Raw genomic sequence first — 15880 nt, forward strand, 5'->3', positions numbered from 1 at the left:
CCTCCCAGGTTCTTGCTAAGAAAACCAACCCATACGTGGTGTTCTTCTGAAGAGTCCTCCCCTGGAATGCTTGAAGAACACTGGGTCTCTCCCGAACCGGAGACGGTACCCAACCACCTCAGAATCCTCCTTTAGTTTCCTTGCCTCGGGCTAGCCAGCCCCGAGACATTAAAGTCAGGTGGATCCGCACCCCAGGCCATAGCCTTCCTGGGGGCTGGTTAGGAGGACCAGGAAGTCAGTACATCAATCTGAATCGGAACCCCGAACCAGGAGATGTTCGTATGTTAAATACCCTCTCCCAGAAAGCACAGCGAGAGCGCCACTCCCACCGGGCGAGCTCCAAGAGAGAGTAACTTAAACACCTGACCAGACCATAGTTCCATGCCTGCCAGAAGAGACAGTGCCCCCTGTGGCCAGGCTGAACATCTCATGGTCTAGTTAGACTGATGCTGAGGCCCAATTTAGGCAATGGCCCCCAAACCAAACTGCAGTTTAGGCAACTAACTTTAGAAAAATGCATAGCGCGTGCTCTTCAGGAGCCGCCTCTACACTTGTGTTGCTCGTATTAGAAGATAGATCGGAAATTATATTATATTTACAGTAAGTAACGAAAACAAAAATTTTAATGGGGGGGGGGGATTCTTTTCTATACCCACTGTACTGGTTTTCAACTTTTACAATACTTCAGCTATTTCCTGCTTTCCAGGCCTAGGCAAATTATGCAATACATCCCAAGAGTCTTCAGGAGGGAAGGAAGGAATTTCTCAGCTCAACACATCCTCCTGCTACATGCCTGATCTAAGCGAAAACAGATTGCAGGAAGTAAATGCTACATGGATCATCTGTCCTTAGATGGCCATGACCAAAAGCGTGTTTTTTAAAGTGATTTCTCAGCAAAATAAAACAAGGTGACACGGACGGATGGATGAGTTTTTGCTTTAAAAGTTTGTGCTACTTGCATGCAGTGTAGTTTTGCTTTAAAAAAGAATTTTATTCTGCATATATTTTACCTTCCCTGGTCCCCCTCCCACACCCTTCCTCCCCCATCAACATGGTATTGAAATTTTAAAATAAGGACTTTCAGTATTTTTTTTCTGTGTCACTGTTTATTTGCACTGGGCGCTGTTCTTGGACTATTATTGACCTTTAATTTTCACTTCTTAACCACTTCAGCTCCGGACCAATAAACACCTTAAGGACCAGAGGTCTTTTTCCAATTTCGCACTGCGCAGTTTTAACCGTTTAATCGCGCGGTCATGCAATATTGCACCCAAACTAAATTTGCGTCCTTTTCTTCCCACAAATAGAGCTTTCTTTTGATGGTATTTGATTGCCTCTGCGATTTTTTTTTTTTGCGATATAAATGGAAAAAGAGCGAAAATTTTGAAAAAAAAAAGATATTTTCTTTTTGTTATAAGAAAAATCGAATAAACTAAATTTTAGTCATACATTGAGGGCAAAATTTATTCAGCCACATGTCTTTAGTAAAAAAAATGTCAATAAGCCTATATATTTTTTGGTTTGCGCAAAAGTTATAGCGTCTACAAACTAGAGTACATTTTCTGGAATTTACACAGCTTTTAATTTATGACTGCCCATCTCATTTCTTGAGGTGCTAAAATGGCAGGGCAGTACAAACCCCCCCCCCCCCCCAAATGACCCCATTTTGGAAAGTAGACACCCCAAGGAAATTGCTGATGGGTATGTTGAGCCCATTGAATATTTTTTTGTCCTAAGGGATTGAATAATGACAAAAAAAAATATATATTTACAAAAAGTTGTCACTAAATGATATATTGCTCACACATGCCATGGTTATATGTGGAATGGCACCCCAAAATATATTCCGCTACTTCTCCCGAGTATGGGGATACCACATGTGTGGGACTTTTTGGGAGTCTAGTCGCGCACAGCACCCCGAAAACCAATCACCATCTTCAGGATTTCTAAGGGTGCAAATTTTTGATTTAACTCCTCACTACCTATCACAGTTTCGAAGGCCATAAAATGCCAAAATAGCACAAAACCCCCCAAAATGACCCCATTTTGGAAAGTAGACACCCCAAGCTATTTACTGAGGCATGTTGAGTCCATGGAATATTTTATATTTTGCCAAAAGTTGCGGGAATATTACAAACTTTTTTTTTTTTTGCACAAAGTTGTCACTAAATGATATATTGCTCACACATGCTATGGGCAGAAGTCAAATTACACCCCAAAATAAATTCTGCTGCTTCTCCCGAGTACGGGGATATCACATGTGGGGGACTTTTTTGGAGCCTAGCCACGTACGGGACCCCGAAAACCAAGCACTGCCTTCCGGATTTAAATATAAAATGCTACCAAAAAAACTGTTAGCGATCGCAGGGATCAGGCCTGACTCTACGATCGCTGCAGTTATGTGTTTAGTGTTTTGTAAGTGACAGTGATCAATCGATACTGCACTTGGGTGGGCTGGGCAGAGGGGCAAAACGCAGGTGCTAGCAGGTATCTGGGCTGATCCCGCTAACAATTAGTTTTTTTGGAACCCTGAACTGCTGGGGACGCTAGTATAGATCTGATCAGATCAGATATTGATCTGTTCAGATTCTATACCACTACGGGAGGTGTATGCTTTGCGCGTGGGTGTTAGCGGTACTGGCACTAACCTAGCGCTGCCTGGGGCGACGCAGACCCTGACCCTAAAACCTAATTGATATCACCCGCCGGGTGATCAGGGGGTTAAACCTTTATTGGGTAATAAATGGTGGGTGCCCTGATGCTATAAAAAGCAAACTAACCAGAGTCACCCGTAACACTTATACGGTGATCAGTGGTGAAAGGGTTAACTAGGGGCAATCAGGGGGTTCAAATTTTTATTAGGTAGTATATGGGGGTCCCTGGCGCTATATAAAAATCTGACGGGGAACCTAAATAACTAACCAGCGTCACCAGTGACACTTATACTGTGATCGCTGGTGAAAGGGTTAACTAGGGGCAATCAGGGGGTTAAAACCATTATTGGGTAGTATATCGGGGTACCTAGCGCTATAAAAACCTGGCGGTGAACCTAAAAAAATAACTAGCTACCTAGCGACAGTAGCGACACTGATGCAGCGATCAGAAAAATTATCGCTTAGTGACACTGGCAAAAGGGGGTGAAAGGGTTAACTAGGGGCAATCAGGATGTTAAAACCATTATTGGGTAGTATATCGGGGTACCTAGCGATATAAAAACCTGGCGGTGAACCTAAAAAAATAACTAGCTACCTAGCGACAGTAGCGACACTAATGCAGCGATCAGAAAAATGATCGCTTAGTGACAGTGGTAAAAGGGGGTGAAAGGGTTAACTCTAGGGGCAATCAGGGGGTTAAATCTTTATTGGGGGGTGATAGGGGGCTACCCTGGACCTAACACTAACTGCCCTGACAGTTTTTACTTTTACAACTGACACTGAATGCATTGATCAGTAAAGAAATGATCAATGCAATCAGTGACACTGTGACTGGGGGGGGGGGGGGGGAGGGGGGTGGGGGTTTGTGTACCTATGTGTCAGTGTAGTGTTTTGGTGCACTTACTTTTAGTCTTCTCCTGGTAGTCCGGTCAAAAAGACCGCCCCGAGGAGAATGACATCACTTCCTCCTTCCTGTGTAAACAATACACAGTGGGAGGAAGTTCGTCATTGGCCAGGAGCGATCGAGAGGGGGTGGCCAGAAACCAACGGCCATCCCCTCATCACGGATCGCTCCCGGAGGGAAACTGACCGCCGTAACCAGCGGGAGGGGGTCCGATCGGACCCCCCACCCGCTGGAAGGCAGGCACGTAGATCTACGTGATTGTGCCTGCCTGTGCCATTGTGTTGACGTATAATGGCAATACGGCGGTCCTTAAGTGGTTAATTGCAAATTTTGCTTCATTTATTTTCCATGTAAATGCATCTTTAGCTTCTTTTTTTTTTTTTTACTTGATGACGTTTACCTCTTTCCTAGGAGAGAAGAAGACCACTCTTACACTCAATATCTCCTTGACACATACCCTTTGAGGGCAGATGCCTGCTTGCTCTTCTTGGATAACTATTTAAAGCACATTTTACAGGGGAGTTCTACTAACCAGCATTTAGGCCAGAGGATCCCGCAAATGTGCATAGATGAAAATCGTCCGGTAAAAATGGCTAGGTGTACCCACCAGTACATTCAAGCATTAGTGGAAGGCTGTATGCAAAAGGTCTAGCTGATCATGAACAAAAAGTATCCATTAAGAATGGTGTTTGGATTCTGGATCATACGTTTTGGCCAGACAGCAATGGTCAGACAGACTGCCATAAGCACAACTGCTGGTTGCAAAGCAAGGTACCTCAAGGCAAAGATAGCATTAGGAGCAGCTTCTAGCCACAGGATAAACCTCCACAGGAGCTGTAAGGGTTATAAATGACTCTCTTAAACAGGAATCTCCCATTCCCCAAGGAATTTCCCCTCAATGGGATATTGTTGGGTGAAAAGTTTTGGCTAAAAAAAAAAAAATTTCCAGGTGGAACTGGTCTCCATAAAAGACAGGGTCAACCAGCATGTTGACCAAGAATGTCTTAGCTGGTATATGGAATTTTAGAGATCCCATATCAAGTACTTTTAGTCAAGCAGAGAATGCCAAATTAGGAGTAGTGTCTATAGCAGGTGTATCCTTCTGATCCAATGCCTTCAAAACCAAGAGGTGCTCCTCAGCTGACATAGCTGTGACACTGAGCTGTCTAGGACCTCAGAATGGCCGGACACTTTGCCCATAAACTTGCAGCAGAAAACAGTGAGTCACAATGAAGGCAACCATTAGAGAAGAGGGCACTAGGGCCCTGAACAGATTCAGGGAGCTAAAGTCTGAGCCAGCACTAGTGAGCCTAGCTGATCTCATCTATGCACTTATGATCTGCCACACCTGTAAAAGTAAACCGCTAACATGTCCTCAGAGAAGGAACCAAGATGTTTAGTGTCTGGAATCCTGCCTCCAAAAAGGAAGAAACAAGGTGCACAGGCACTGTGTCACCTGTTCACGCGGGTGCGCTAATGCACTACTCAAGGGGGTGAACACATGCGCAATGGCGCCAAACTAGGCACGCATAAGTCAAAATGGCAACACTTCCCAAATTTTAACCCCAGCCACTATGGATTCTTTACTGTGCCCCCAGACATTCCCTATACCCCTGTACTCACCACTCAGCAGCAGGAATAATGGCAGTTTAACTCTTCCCTGGTTTTGCCTTCCATAACGGGCATACAAAAGGAAGGACCTTGGCTCAACCTGTAATGCATCCTGTGGCTAACGCCACATTTCACTATGTGCCACAGAGAGCTCCCACCATAAAAGCAACATTACAGGCCAGCCCTACATGGTTCGGGCATAGTCTTTCAAAGCTCTCCTAAGAAGTCAACCCATCTGGAAGTTGCATAAATAGCTGAGATGGCTATAGTGCAGCCGATTGATAGAACAATCTGAGAATAGATTCATGGAGAGAGACCAAATCTATAGAACGTAGGTTTCTCTCAGTAGAGAAGAGTTTCATCTATTAAGGACACTAGAAAAAAAAAAAAAACTTAGGCTAGTTGGGAGTGGTAGGAGTTCTATAGGGGGGATGTCCCTGCAGCCTTTCTTTTTTGCCAGTGTCCAATCACCTGAATGTAGTTGCATATATAAACCAGTCATATGGATTTAAAGAAGCCGGTGTCTACAACTGGAAAGGCTTCTTCATAGTGAGAGCTCCCTATGAAACTAGTTTTGACCAATGAAGATGCATTCCTAAATTAATAAAATGTAACTGAACATTAACATTTATAGGTAGCAACACCAGAAACTGTTAATCTAGGGAATATCATGCTGGAGAAAATTTGACCATGCTTTACAGTCTTCTGAACTGTGGGTATGGGGTTCTGTATAAGGAGCATATGGTGTGTTGGGCCTCCTCCTGTAGTGCTGCTGGTTTCCCTCCTTTCCCACCTCTGTGGAGAAAGGGACTGGAGAATCTGTCCTCAGTCCCTTTCTCTGTACTCAAAAGTGAGACATCAGGGGTCTATTTAGACCCCTGATAATTTGACAAGGGCCCAAAAAATAAAAAATATTGTAAAAAATAATAAGATGCAATTAATCTAAAAAATAAAAAATAAAATAAAAAGCTGACACTGTCCACTGCTCTGCCTCAACACCATCTATGTTTTTATATAATTTTAAAAGGTTTGTTTACAGAGTTAAAGATTATACACAGATATAGCTCTCTCTATCATGTGTATATATATATATATTTATATATTACACACATACATACACATATATATATATATATATATATATATATATATATATATATATATACACACACACACACACACACACACACACACACATATACATACACACATATATATATACATACATACATACACACACGTTTTAGAAAATGCAACAATTTTTACACAGTTCAGGGGCTCAAATGTAATTGGACAAACTAATAGAATCATAAATAAAATGTTCATTTTTAATATGTTGAGATTCCTTTACTGGCAATGACTGCCTGAAGTCTGGAACCCATGGATATTACCAAAGACTGGGTTTTCTCCTTTCTGATGCTTTGCCAGGCTCCAACTGCAGCTGTCTTCAGTTCTTTGTTTTGTGGGCCTTTAGTTTTGCCTTCAGCAAGTGAAATGCATGCTCAATTGAGTTGAGATCAGAGGTGATTGACTCGGCCGTTGCAGAATACTCCACTTTTCCAACAAAAGCTCCTGGGCTCCTTTTGCAGTGTGTTTTGTATCATTGTCCATCTGTACTGTGAAGCACCAGCCAATCAACTTTGCTGCATGTGGCTGAATCTGGGCTGGCAGTATATCTCTAAACACTGAGGAATTCATCATCCAGCTGCTTCTGTCTTGTATCACATCATCAATAAAAACACCAATGACTCATTGCCACTGGAATCCATGCATGCCCATGCCATCACACTGCTTCCACCATGTTTTACAGATGACGTTGTGTACTTTGGATCATGCGCGGTTCCAAGCCTTCTCCACACTTTTTTGTTCCATCATTCTGGTACAGATTAATCTTTGTTTTAGCTATCCAAAGAATGCTTTTCCAGAATTTTTTTATTTTTTTTTGGCAAAGCCTAAGCTGGCTTTTCTATTCTTTAGGCTTATGAGTGGTTTTCACTTTGTGATGAACCCTCTGTATTTGCTCTCGTGAAGTCTTCCCTTGATGGTAGACTAACAATGATACGCCCACCTCTTGGAGAGTGCCCTCCACTTGTCTGGTTGTTGTGAATTGATTTTTCTTTACCATAGAGATGATCCTGCAATCATCCACCACGGTTGACCTCCGTGGACATCCAGGCCTTTTTAGGTCGCTGAGCTCACCAGTGTGTTCTTTCCTTGGAATGTACCAAACTGTTCATTTGGCTACTCCTAATGTTGCTGCCATCTCTATTGGATTTGTTAAGTTTTTGAAACCTTACAATGGCCCATTTCACAGCGCCTTTGAATGCATTATGTAGGTTCACACCAATAGATTCCAACTAGCCCACACCTGACCATGAAACAGCTTTTGAGTCAATTGTCTAATTACTTTTGGTCCCCAAGAGCTGTAATTCCTAAACCCTTCCTCTGATTTGGATGTACGTATGCTCAAATTAAACCTGAGAGTGTGCACTTTCAGCCCATATCCATTATATAACAACTATAGCTTGAATATGTTTTGTTAAATACCTGAAAAAAAAATGTGCCTGTGTCCAAATATATATGGATCCAACTGTGTATGTATGTATGTATACACACACACACACGTTTGAGCTTTCGGGTACACACCCTAATGCAAAAGTCTGCACACCCCTATTCACCAGTTCCTGACCGGCGCGTGCCGATGTACGTTGGCAGAATGGCATAGCTGGGCAAATGGGAGTACCTGTACGTTCCTATAAATTTGTTGCCATGCCATCGCGTGCGCCAGTCGGGACCTCTGAGTCGGGTCGCCGGTCCCCCGGGACTCGATCACCGTGGGGATACCCACGATCGCCTCACGGAGAGGGAGAATGGGGAGATGCTAATGTAAACAAGCATCTCCCTGTTCTGCCTAGTGACAGTGTCACTGATCTCTGCTCCCTGTGATTGTGAGTAGATACTAGTGATATGTCACATGTAGCCACGCCCCACTCCCCCAGAGTTAGAAACACTCCCCAGTACACACTTAACTCTTACACTGCCCCCTAGTGGTTAACCCCTTCACTGCCAGTGTCGTTTACACAGGAATCAGTGCATTTGTATAGCACCGATTGCTGTATAAATGACAATGGTCCCAAAAATGTCCGATGTGTCCGCCATAATGTCGCAGTCACGATAAAAATCGCTGATCGCCGCCATTACTAGTAAAAAAAAAAATGGAATAAAAATATCATAAAACTATCCCCTATTTTGTAAATGCTATAACTTTTGCTCAAACCATTTAAATGCTTATTGTGATTTTTTGTTTACCAAAAATATGTAGAATACGCATCGACCTAAACTGAGGGGAAAAAACACACACATATATATATATATATACATATACACACACACACACACACACACACACACACACACATACATATACATATACATATACATACATACATACATACACACACGTATATATATATTTTGGGGGATATTCATTATAGCAAAATGTAAAAAATAATAACTTTTTGCAAAATTGTCGCTTTGTTTATAGCATAAAAAATAAACACAGAAGTGATCAAATACCACCAAAAGAAAGCCCTATTTGTGGGGAAAAAAATGTCAATTTTGTTTGGGAGCCACCTCGCATGACCGCGCAATTGTCAGTTAAAGCGACGCAGTGCCGAATTGCAAAAAGTGCTCTGGTCAGGAAGGGGATAAAATGTTCCGGGGCTGAAGCGGTTAAAATTGAGGTTCTCTTAATTTTTCCTATTGGTTGAACTAGATGGATTTGTGTCATTTTTCTAAATAACTATGCAGTGTACGCTCAGAAAAAAGTTTTCTGGCAGAAAAAAAAAACCTACCAACCGCACGCGCACACACACACACACACACACACACTCTTCTACTTAATAACCCTGACTTTTAGAAATGTTTTTATTTTTGTGGCTCGACTATCTAGTGAAGCACTGACTGAACCAGATTTATTTCCATTAAGGTGTACTGGATTCAGGTAATGAAACTAAGGGTGGTATGTGACAAAGAGTATATAGACTATAAAAAAAAGCCAGCAACTACAGAGTTCATATTTTACTCTTTACATGTTCACTTTATAACAAAAAGCATTTTTGAAATAACGTTAACCGTTCGAGACTTAATGGAAATTAAATTTAATGCTCAAACATGTTTTGTGATACTGGAGGCTTGTAAGCAATTATCTTCAGAGTGCCAGATATGCTTTTCATCCAAAAAGGAGTAACCATTTAAAAAAAATAAAAAATACTTAGTAATTATAGATGTATATAATTAAGTGCTGCTTTTCTGATTCTGAAAGCTTGACTTGTTCTCTTCTGCTGTCATAAACAGTATTTGCTACAATCAATTTGCTGTGTGTGTTCAGAAGCATTATGTTGTAAACTAATATGATGCAGAATGATAAAGTGCATTTTGGAAGCTCTCTGGAAACGGTTTTAGTTAAAAGTGGCTGTAAACACTTACAAATACCCAGTGGAGTTACTGGCCTCAGATGATAGATACGCAGATGAAACACATCCTCCTACAGAAACGGTATCTGTTTATCTGCAGTCTTCGCTACATCCATTCAAAGTCCAGAATTTATAAAGCAGAGTGTTCCTTGCAAGGTCCTTAGAACTGGACAAATAGGTAATCTGCATTTGATCTAGGTGTTGATTTGAGGTGGACTCTAATGGCTTTGACTACATCCAGGCAATACAAATTTTCATTTGGATACTTTGCAGCAGGGCATAATGTGGTAGGACTAAATTCTCAATGAGAGGCAAGACTGATACCACATTAAGAAGAAAGGATGATCTTGGGCGTAGGACAACCTTGTCTGTGTGAAGTATGAGGAACAGTGTCGCCAACTCAGACATATCCAACAGATGTCATAGCAGCCAAAAATGCTACTTTGCAGGAGGGCTCTTGTAAGGGAATATGCCTGATGAGTTCAAAGGATATTTTCCGCAGGGCAAAGAGAACCAAGTTTGGATCTCAAGGCAGCACAGGGTGCTGATGCGAGATGCACCTTGAAGAAAAGTATTTACAAGAGAGAATTAAGCCAATTCAAAGAGAATGGAAACGGCTGACACCTGTCCGTCCTTGTTCTTAAAGTGGAAGTAAACTCCCCTATAGTTTTCATCCATGGAAGCTGCCATCTTTGCCTCTGTTTAATCTTCAGCTGCCACAGTGCTGCACATGTGATCCGTTATGACACCAGCCATTGGGTGGTTTGACAGTTTGGTTGAGAGCACAGCCAATGTGCAGTTAGCATTTCCGGCATGCCCTTTTTTGAAACGGCTTAAATCGATGGGCTTACTTCCACTTTAAAGTGTATGTAAACTTCAGATATTAAATAGGAGCAAGCATATACTTCTATAGTGTGTACTTGTTTCAATTAAGAGCACCGCGTAATTTCTGTTCGCTGCTTCATTCCTCTGCCATCAGCATGAATCACTTCTGAAAAGTTTTCCCGACACCAAGAGAAATATTGTAACAGGGGAGGGACCTCCAGCTGATTGACAGTCTCAGTTCTGTACCTGTGAGCTGTGTGGAGGAGGATGCATTTCTTCCCTCCAATGAGTTCACAGAGCTCTCCTCACGGAACTCTACAGAGTGTAGTATCAACACACTGCCCCTTTTTTTTTTCTGAACGCTCAGACAAGCTGTATAAGAATTTTGGACTACGAAAGGCTGTAGAGAAGAGAGACTGCTGCAGTTAGACAGGTACCACTTATGAAAGAGGATTTGTTTAATCCTGAGGGCAGTCACTTCACTGGGTATTTGTAAAGGTTTACAGCCACTTGAAGACCATGGTCTGGTAAGGAAAAAAAAATGGTAAAGTGCGGGTGCTTCACAAGCTCAGTGAAATCTTCTGACACCCAGGCTCACTTCACAAGGTAAATTTGCATACATCCAAAATATATCACAACGAAGACGCCCGATTGTTGAAATGCGCTGAAGCGGCCCTTGCCATCAATTTCCGGTCCCATAGTGACAGCACATTCGGTTCAGGCTTCCGGCTTTTGGAATGCCTGCTGTCTCTTAGAAATCAGAGCAGCATAATGGTTCCCCATTATTTATGCTGTACATACTAGTGTCACTATTTGAGGCATTTTTAAATTAGTGTCCATTTTTATCTTTTGATGGAGCCTAGATTGCAATAAATACTACACTCTATATACTAGTTTTTACATTTTGTCATTTATTTGCGGCACTCAATGAAGATATAACGGAGATTAATTGAACAGAACAACCTATGGCGGATGTATGAGACCCGATACTGGGTTATTTACCAGAATACGCACTTGCTGACTTTTTAAAGAGGTCATTGATTTTTGGCGAGTATGCATTTTTGTATCATATGATGGAGGATGTATGCTAAGGGTTGACAAGGACAAGAAGAAACATAATTGCACTTGCATTCCGTGTCGGGAGAATCGATACTGAACTTTAAGAAAAAAAAATTGTTGCGCTATAGAGCTGAAAGTATAGATAGTAGCCGCTAACACAAAATTGTTGGATGCAATAAAAAATATTCAGAAGGTTCGGTGTAGCGCTTGAAAAGTAATCGATACAAACAAAAGTTCATATATATAGTGACTTAACCACTTACAGACCGGACCATTTTGCTGGTCAAAGACCAGACCACTTTTTGTGATTCGGCACTGCGTCGCTTTAACTGATAATTGCGTGGTCGTGCGACGTGGCTCCCAAACAAAATTGACGTCCTTTTTTCCTCACAAATAGAGCTTTCTTTTGGTGGTATTTGATCACCCCAACGGTTTTTATTTTTTGCGCTATAAACAAAAATAGAGCGACAATTTTGAAAAAAAAAACGCATTATTTTTTACTTTTGTTATAATAAATATCCCCCAAAAATATAAAAAAATGTTTTTTTCCCTCAGTTTAGGCCGATGCGTATTCGTCTACATATTTTTGGTAAAAAAAAAAAAAAAAAAAAAAAAAAAAAAAAATCGCAATAAGCGTTTATTGATTGGTTTGTGCAAAAGTTATAGCGTTTACAAAATAGGGATAGTTTTATGGCATTTTTATTAATATTTTTTTATCTATTTTTTTACTAGTAATGGCGGCGATCAGCGATTTTTATTGTGACTGCGACATTTTTGCAGACACATCGGACATTTTTGACACATTTTTGGGACCATTGTCAGTTATACAGCAATCACTGCTATATAAATGCAGCGATTCCTGTGTAAATGACCCTGGCAGTGAAGGGGTTAACCAGTGGGTGGCAGTGTAGGGTTTAAATGTTCCTAGGGGTGTGTTACTAACTGTGGGGGGTTGGGCTTTCATTTAGTTTAAACTGATCTCTGCTCCAATCACATGGAGCAGAGATCAGCGTCACTAGTTGCTAGGCAGAATGGAGAAATGCTGTTTACAAACGGCATTTCTCCCATCAGCCGTCCCTTGAGACGATCGCGGGTATGCCCGCGGCGATCGAGTCTGCGGGACCCGCGACCAGACTCATGGGGGCCTGACCGGCACATTCATTGTCTGACTTGATTCTATAGACCAAAATGTGGATGTGTTTTGATCATCCAATATAATCATTTTCTTTTTTTGTTTGCCTCTTGCCTCATTTTCTAGCCCAAAATCTCTTTGCTGCCACACATTTTGGATATACCGTATTTATCCGGGTATAACACGTGCCGGCATATAACACACACCCCAAGTTTAGGAGGGAAATTTAAGGAAGCCTTGTCAGTGTAATGTGCAGCCTGGCCGTCATTGCAGCCTGTCAGTCATTGTCCCCTCAGTGAGGTCAGCTTTTATTTTTAAAAATGGCGCCGCCGAGATGCCTTTTGGCCGCCTTCGGCCGCTTTTGGCCGCCCAAGGCCGGACTCGGCCACTTTTGGCCACCCAGAGCCAAAAAATCGCGGAGGATCGGCGTATAACACGCACCCACGATTTTCCCCTGATTTTAAGGGGAAAAAAAAAGTGTGTGTTATAATGCCGATAAATACGGTAATCCAGCAGTCCTTGTATAGCATTAAGAACAAATTTAAGCAGCATTGATGTTAAAATTCAATTACTCTATATTTCAGAAGTGGTATTAATCACTGAAGAAGAAATTACTTATGTCTATATTTTGAAATGCGCTGGACACCCACACCTACTGGAAACCATCTATACTACACAATTGATGGCAGCAAGTAGTTGGGGAATACCACTTCAATATATTCTGATGTCTCCATGCCATGAATATTACCATGTATATTGTGAAGAAATATTCTGGAATTATGTACCGGTATATATGGTTTACTGTTTTTAATATTTACACTCCCTATCCAATTTCCTTTAAATGATTAAAGTTTTTTTTTTTTTTTTTTTTTATAATATTCAAAATTTGTCAGAATTGCCTTTAAAATCCCAATAGCGAGGTTTACACAACAAGGATATCCAGGTATGATAGTAGAAGTGGCTTTTCTTACTTTTAGCAAGGTAGGAATAAAAGATACTCCTCTGTTTTAAGACCTTGGTTTCAACAGCAAAAGACAGATTGTGAAGCAGGATGGGATAGTGGGCCTTGAGATAGATTGCCTAGTATGAAGAGGTTAAGGATTATCAGCTAGATGTCTGAGCATATCTGCATATCAGTTTCTTCTGGGATACTTTGTTGCAGTTTTCACACTCTTCCTCTTTTTGAGCAGATGAGTCAGAATTCTAACTTGAAGAAGGCATACATTAGCCTGAACTGAGACCAAAGCATCTGAAGCTAGGGCTAGAGGATCTTTGGTCCTAGCTACAAACATTAGATGTTTGTTAAAAAAAAAAAAAAAAAAATCAAAAATCAAATTATGTGTAATCAAAACTTCAAAGCAGAGAGCTGTACTCAAAAATATCTGCATACAAGATCATAGAAATAAGGACTTTCTGAATACCCTGGGAGAAGAGGATGGGCCAAAGGGCAGTGTGACAAACTAGAAATGATTGTCCGCCACTGTGAAAAGCAGAAAAACACAGATGAAGTGGATAAATGGGAACATGTTTTTTGGATACATACATTTTGGATGGCATGTAATTCCTTGGTATTATAGAGGCAGTTATCGACCTTGCCGATTCCATGCAAAATTTGTGAATTTGCAGGTATTTGCTGATGGATTCTAAGTCCAGAAGAGAATGAATACCCTCGTTGGACTTTGGTACCATAAACAGGTTTGAATAGAATCCGCTGAACCTGTCTTACAAGGGTACTGGCACAAATACTGCCTGGGACAAGAGATGCTTCAGTGTACTCTGCAAATCTGACTATCCTAGAGCAGTTTTTGTTTCATTTTAGAGAAGACAGTAAGGAGGGTAGAGCTTTATTATGTACTCCTTTGAAACCACTGATTGAACCCATAGGTCTGGGACACCCGAGACCCAGAGAGAGAGCCAAACTAATAGATGCCTTCCCATTCTTAGGAGTGCGGGCATGCCTTCATTGAAAAGAGGGTTTTGGGGAAGACTTACTTTTACTTTCAATGATAATGGAAAACAGGACAAGAAGGGTGAATCTCCTTAACAGAGGTAGAGACAGCAAAAAATAAAATAAAAAAAATCATTAAAATATAAGACTTTTATTCCAATTTAAGCTCTAATCTGCAATTGTTTTACATCACTACCCAATTACGATCGTACAATATACTCATCTCAGGAAAGCAATCTGAGTTCATACTTACGCAGCTCAACATGAGGGTTTCCAGATTGTTTCTTCTGTTTATCTCCACCATCAGATTCATCTATAAATGCAAAGGATAAGGTTATACCCAATACAAACTATGCATGACAATTAGAAGAAAAACTAAAAACTTATTAGGCCTCACATACTGCGCTTTAAAAAAAATAAAAAATAAAAGACATATTTACAGGCGTTTGGTTTCCCAGACTGTAAAAGTACCTCTATGTTAGCTTATATGTCCATTTACACGTAGGCATTTACAGGGATATAAGAAGGGGAGCATTTACAGGCATATGAGAAGAGGAACATTTACAGGCTAAAAAAACAAAAAACACAAAAAACAATCAGGAGAGCAGAAAAAAAAAAAACCTCTTGAAGTGCTTAAACATGTCTAAATGCTAGGCAGGTTTGAGCATTAATGTATTCCAAAGGCCTGAATAAATATCCGGGCCAATGGAATCAATTAACATTCAAACACTTGCCCGAACATGTGTGCAATACCCAGCTTTAGGCATGTTTTTAGCCAGCTTTTCTCCTGCCTGGCGTTCAGAGGAGAAAAGGAAAAAACACCCTGTGCGCATGAGGTCTTAATAAACGTAAAACAAATGCATTATAATTCAGTTTAAAATATCATTTTAATGTACATACAAGTCTTTAGAGGGGTGCAGGGGCCTAACATACATAAAGGGCAAAAACATTCTAATATAGAAATGTTGAAGTAAGCGCACTGCAAGCAGAGACTACTTTCTGTGAAAACTACATATCAAAACAATTCGATCTAGAGATACAAGCAGCAGAAGCCATACTGACAAATCCTTGCTTTACCTGAAACAGTTTGCCACCAAGTCACCCTACTGATCAGTGAGGCCTCCACAATAACCACTTCATGTCCAGAATGGCTGTATGGTAATGGACTGGATCAGGAAGGACTATATCGCATAATCTTGGGCATTTTAAGGATTGATTTTTTTTTTTTATCCTGCCCAAATGAAGTTGAGAACTAGGGATTGGATTTCAACA

General features: G+C 41.0%; 1 protein-coding gene across 3 annotated transcripts in view; it reads right to left on the reverse strand.

The window, feature by feature from the left end:
• Window positions 1-15880, reverse strand: part of PIKFYVE (phosphoinositide kinase, FYVE-type zinc finger containing) — a 390505-nt gene that overhangs the window by 95227 nt on the left and 279398 nt on the right. For all 3 annotated transcript variants that reach the window (XM_077448459.1, XM_077448458.1, XM_077448457.1), the window contains one exon: window positions 14862-14921. In XM_077448459.1, the coding sequence (XP_077304585.1) occupies window positions 14862-14921 (60 nt within the window). The remainder of the gene's footprint in view (window positions 1-14861; window positions 14922-15880) is intronic.

This window comes from Lithobates pipiens, unplaced genomic scaffold, assembly GCF_037356315.1.
Source record: "Lithobates pipiens isolate NorthernLeopardFrog02 unplaced genomic scaffold, aLitPip1_a1.2 Scaffold_22, whole genome shotgun sequence".
Classification (NCBI taxonomy): domain Eukaryota; kingdom Metazoa; phylum Chordata; class Amphibia; order Anura; family Ranidae; genus Lithobates; species Lithobates pipiens.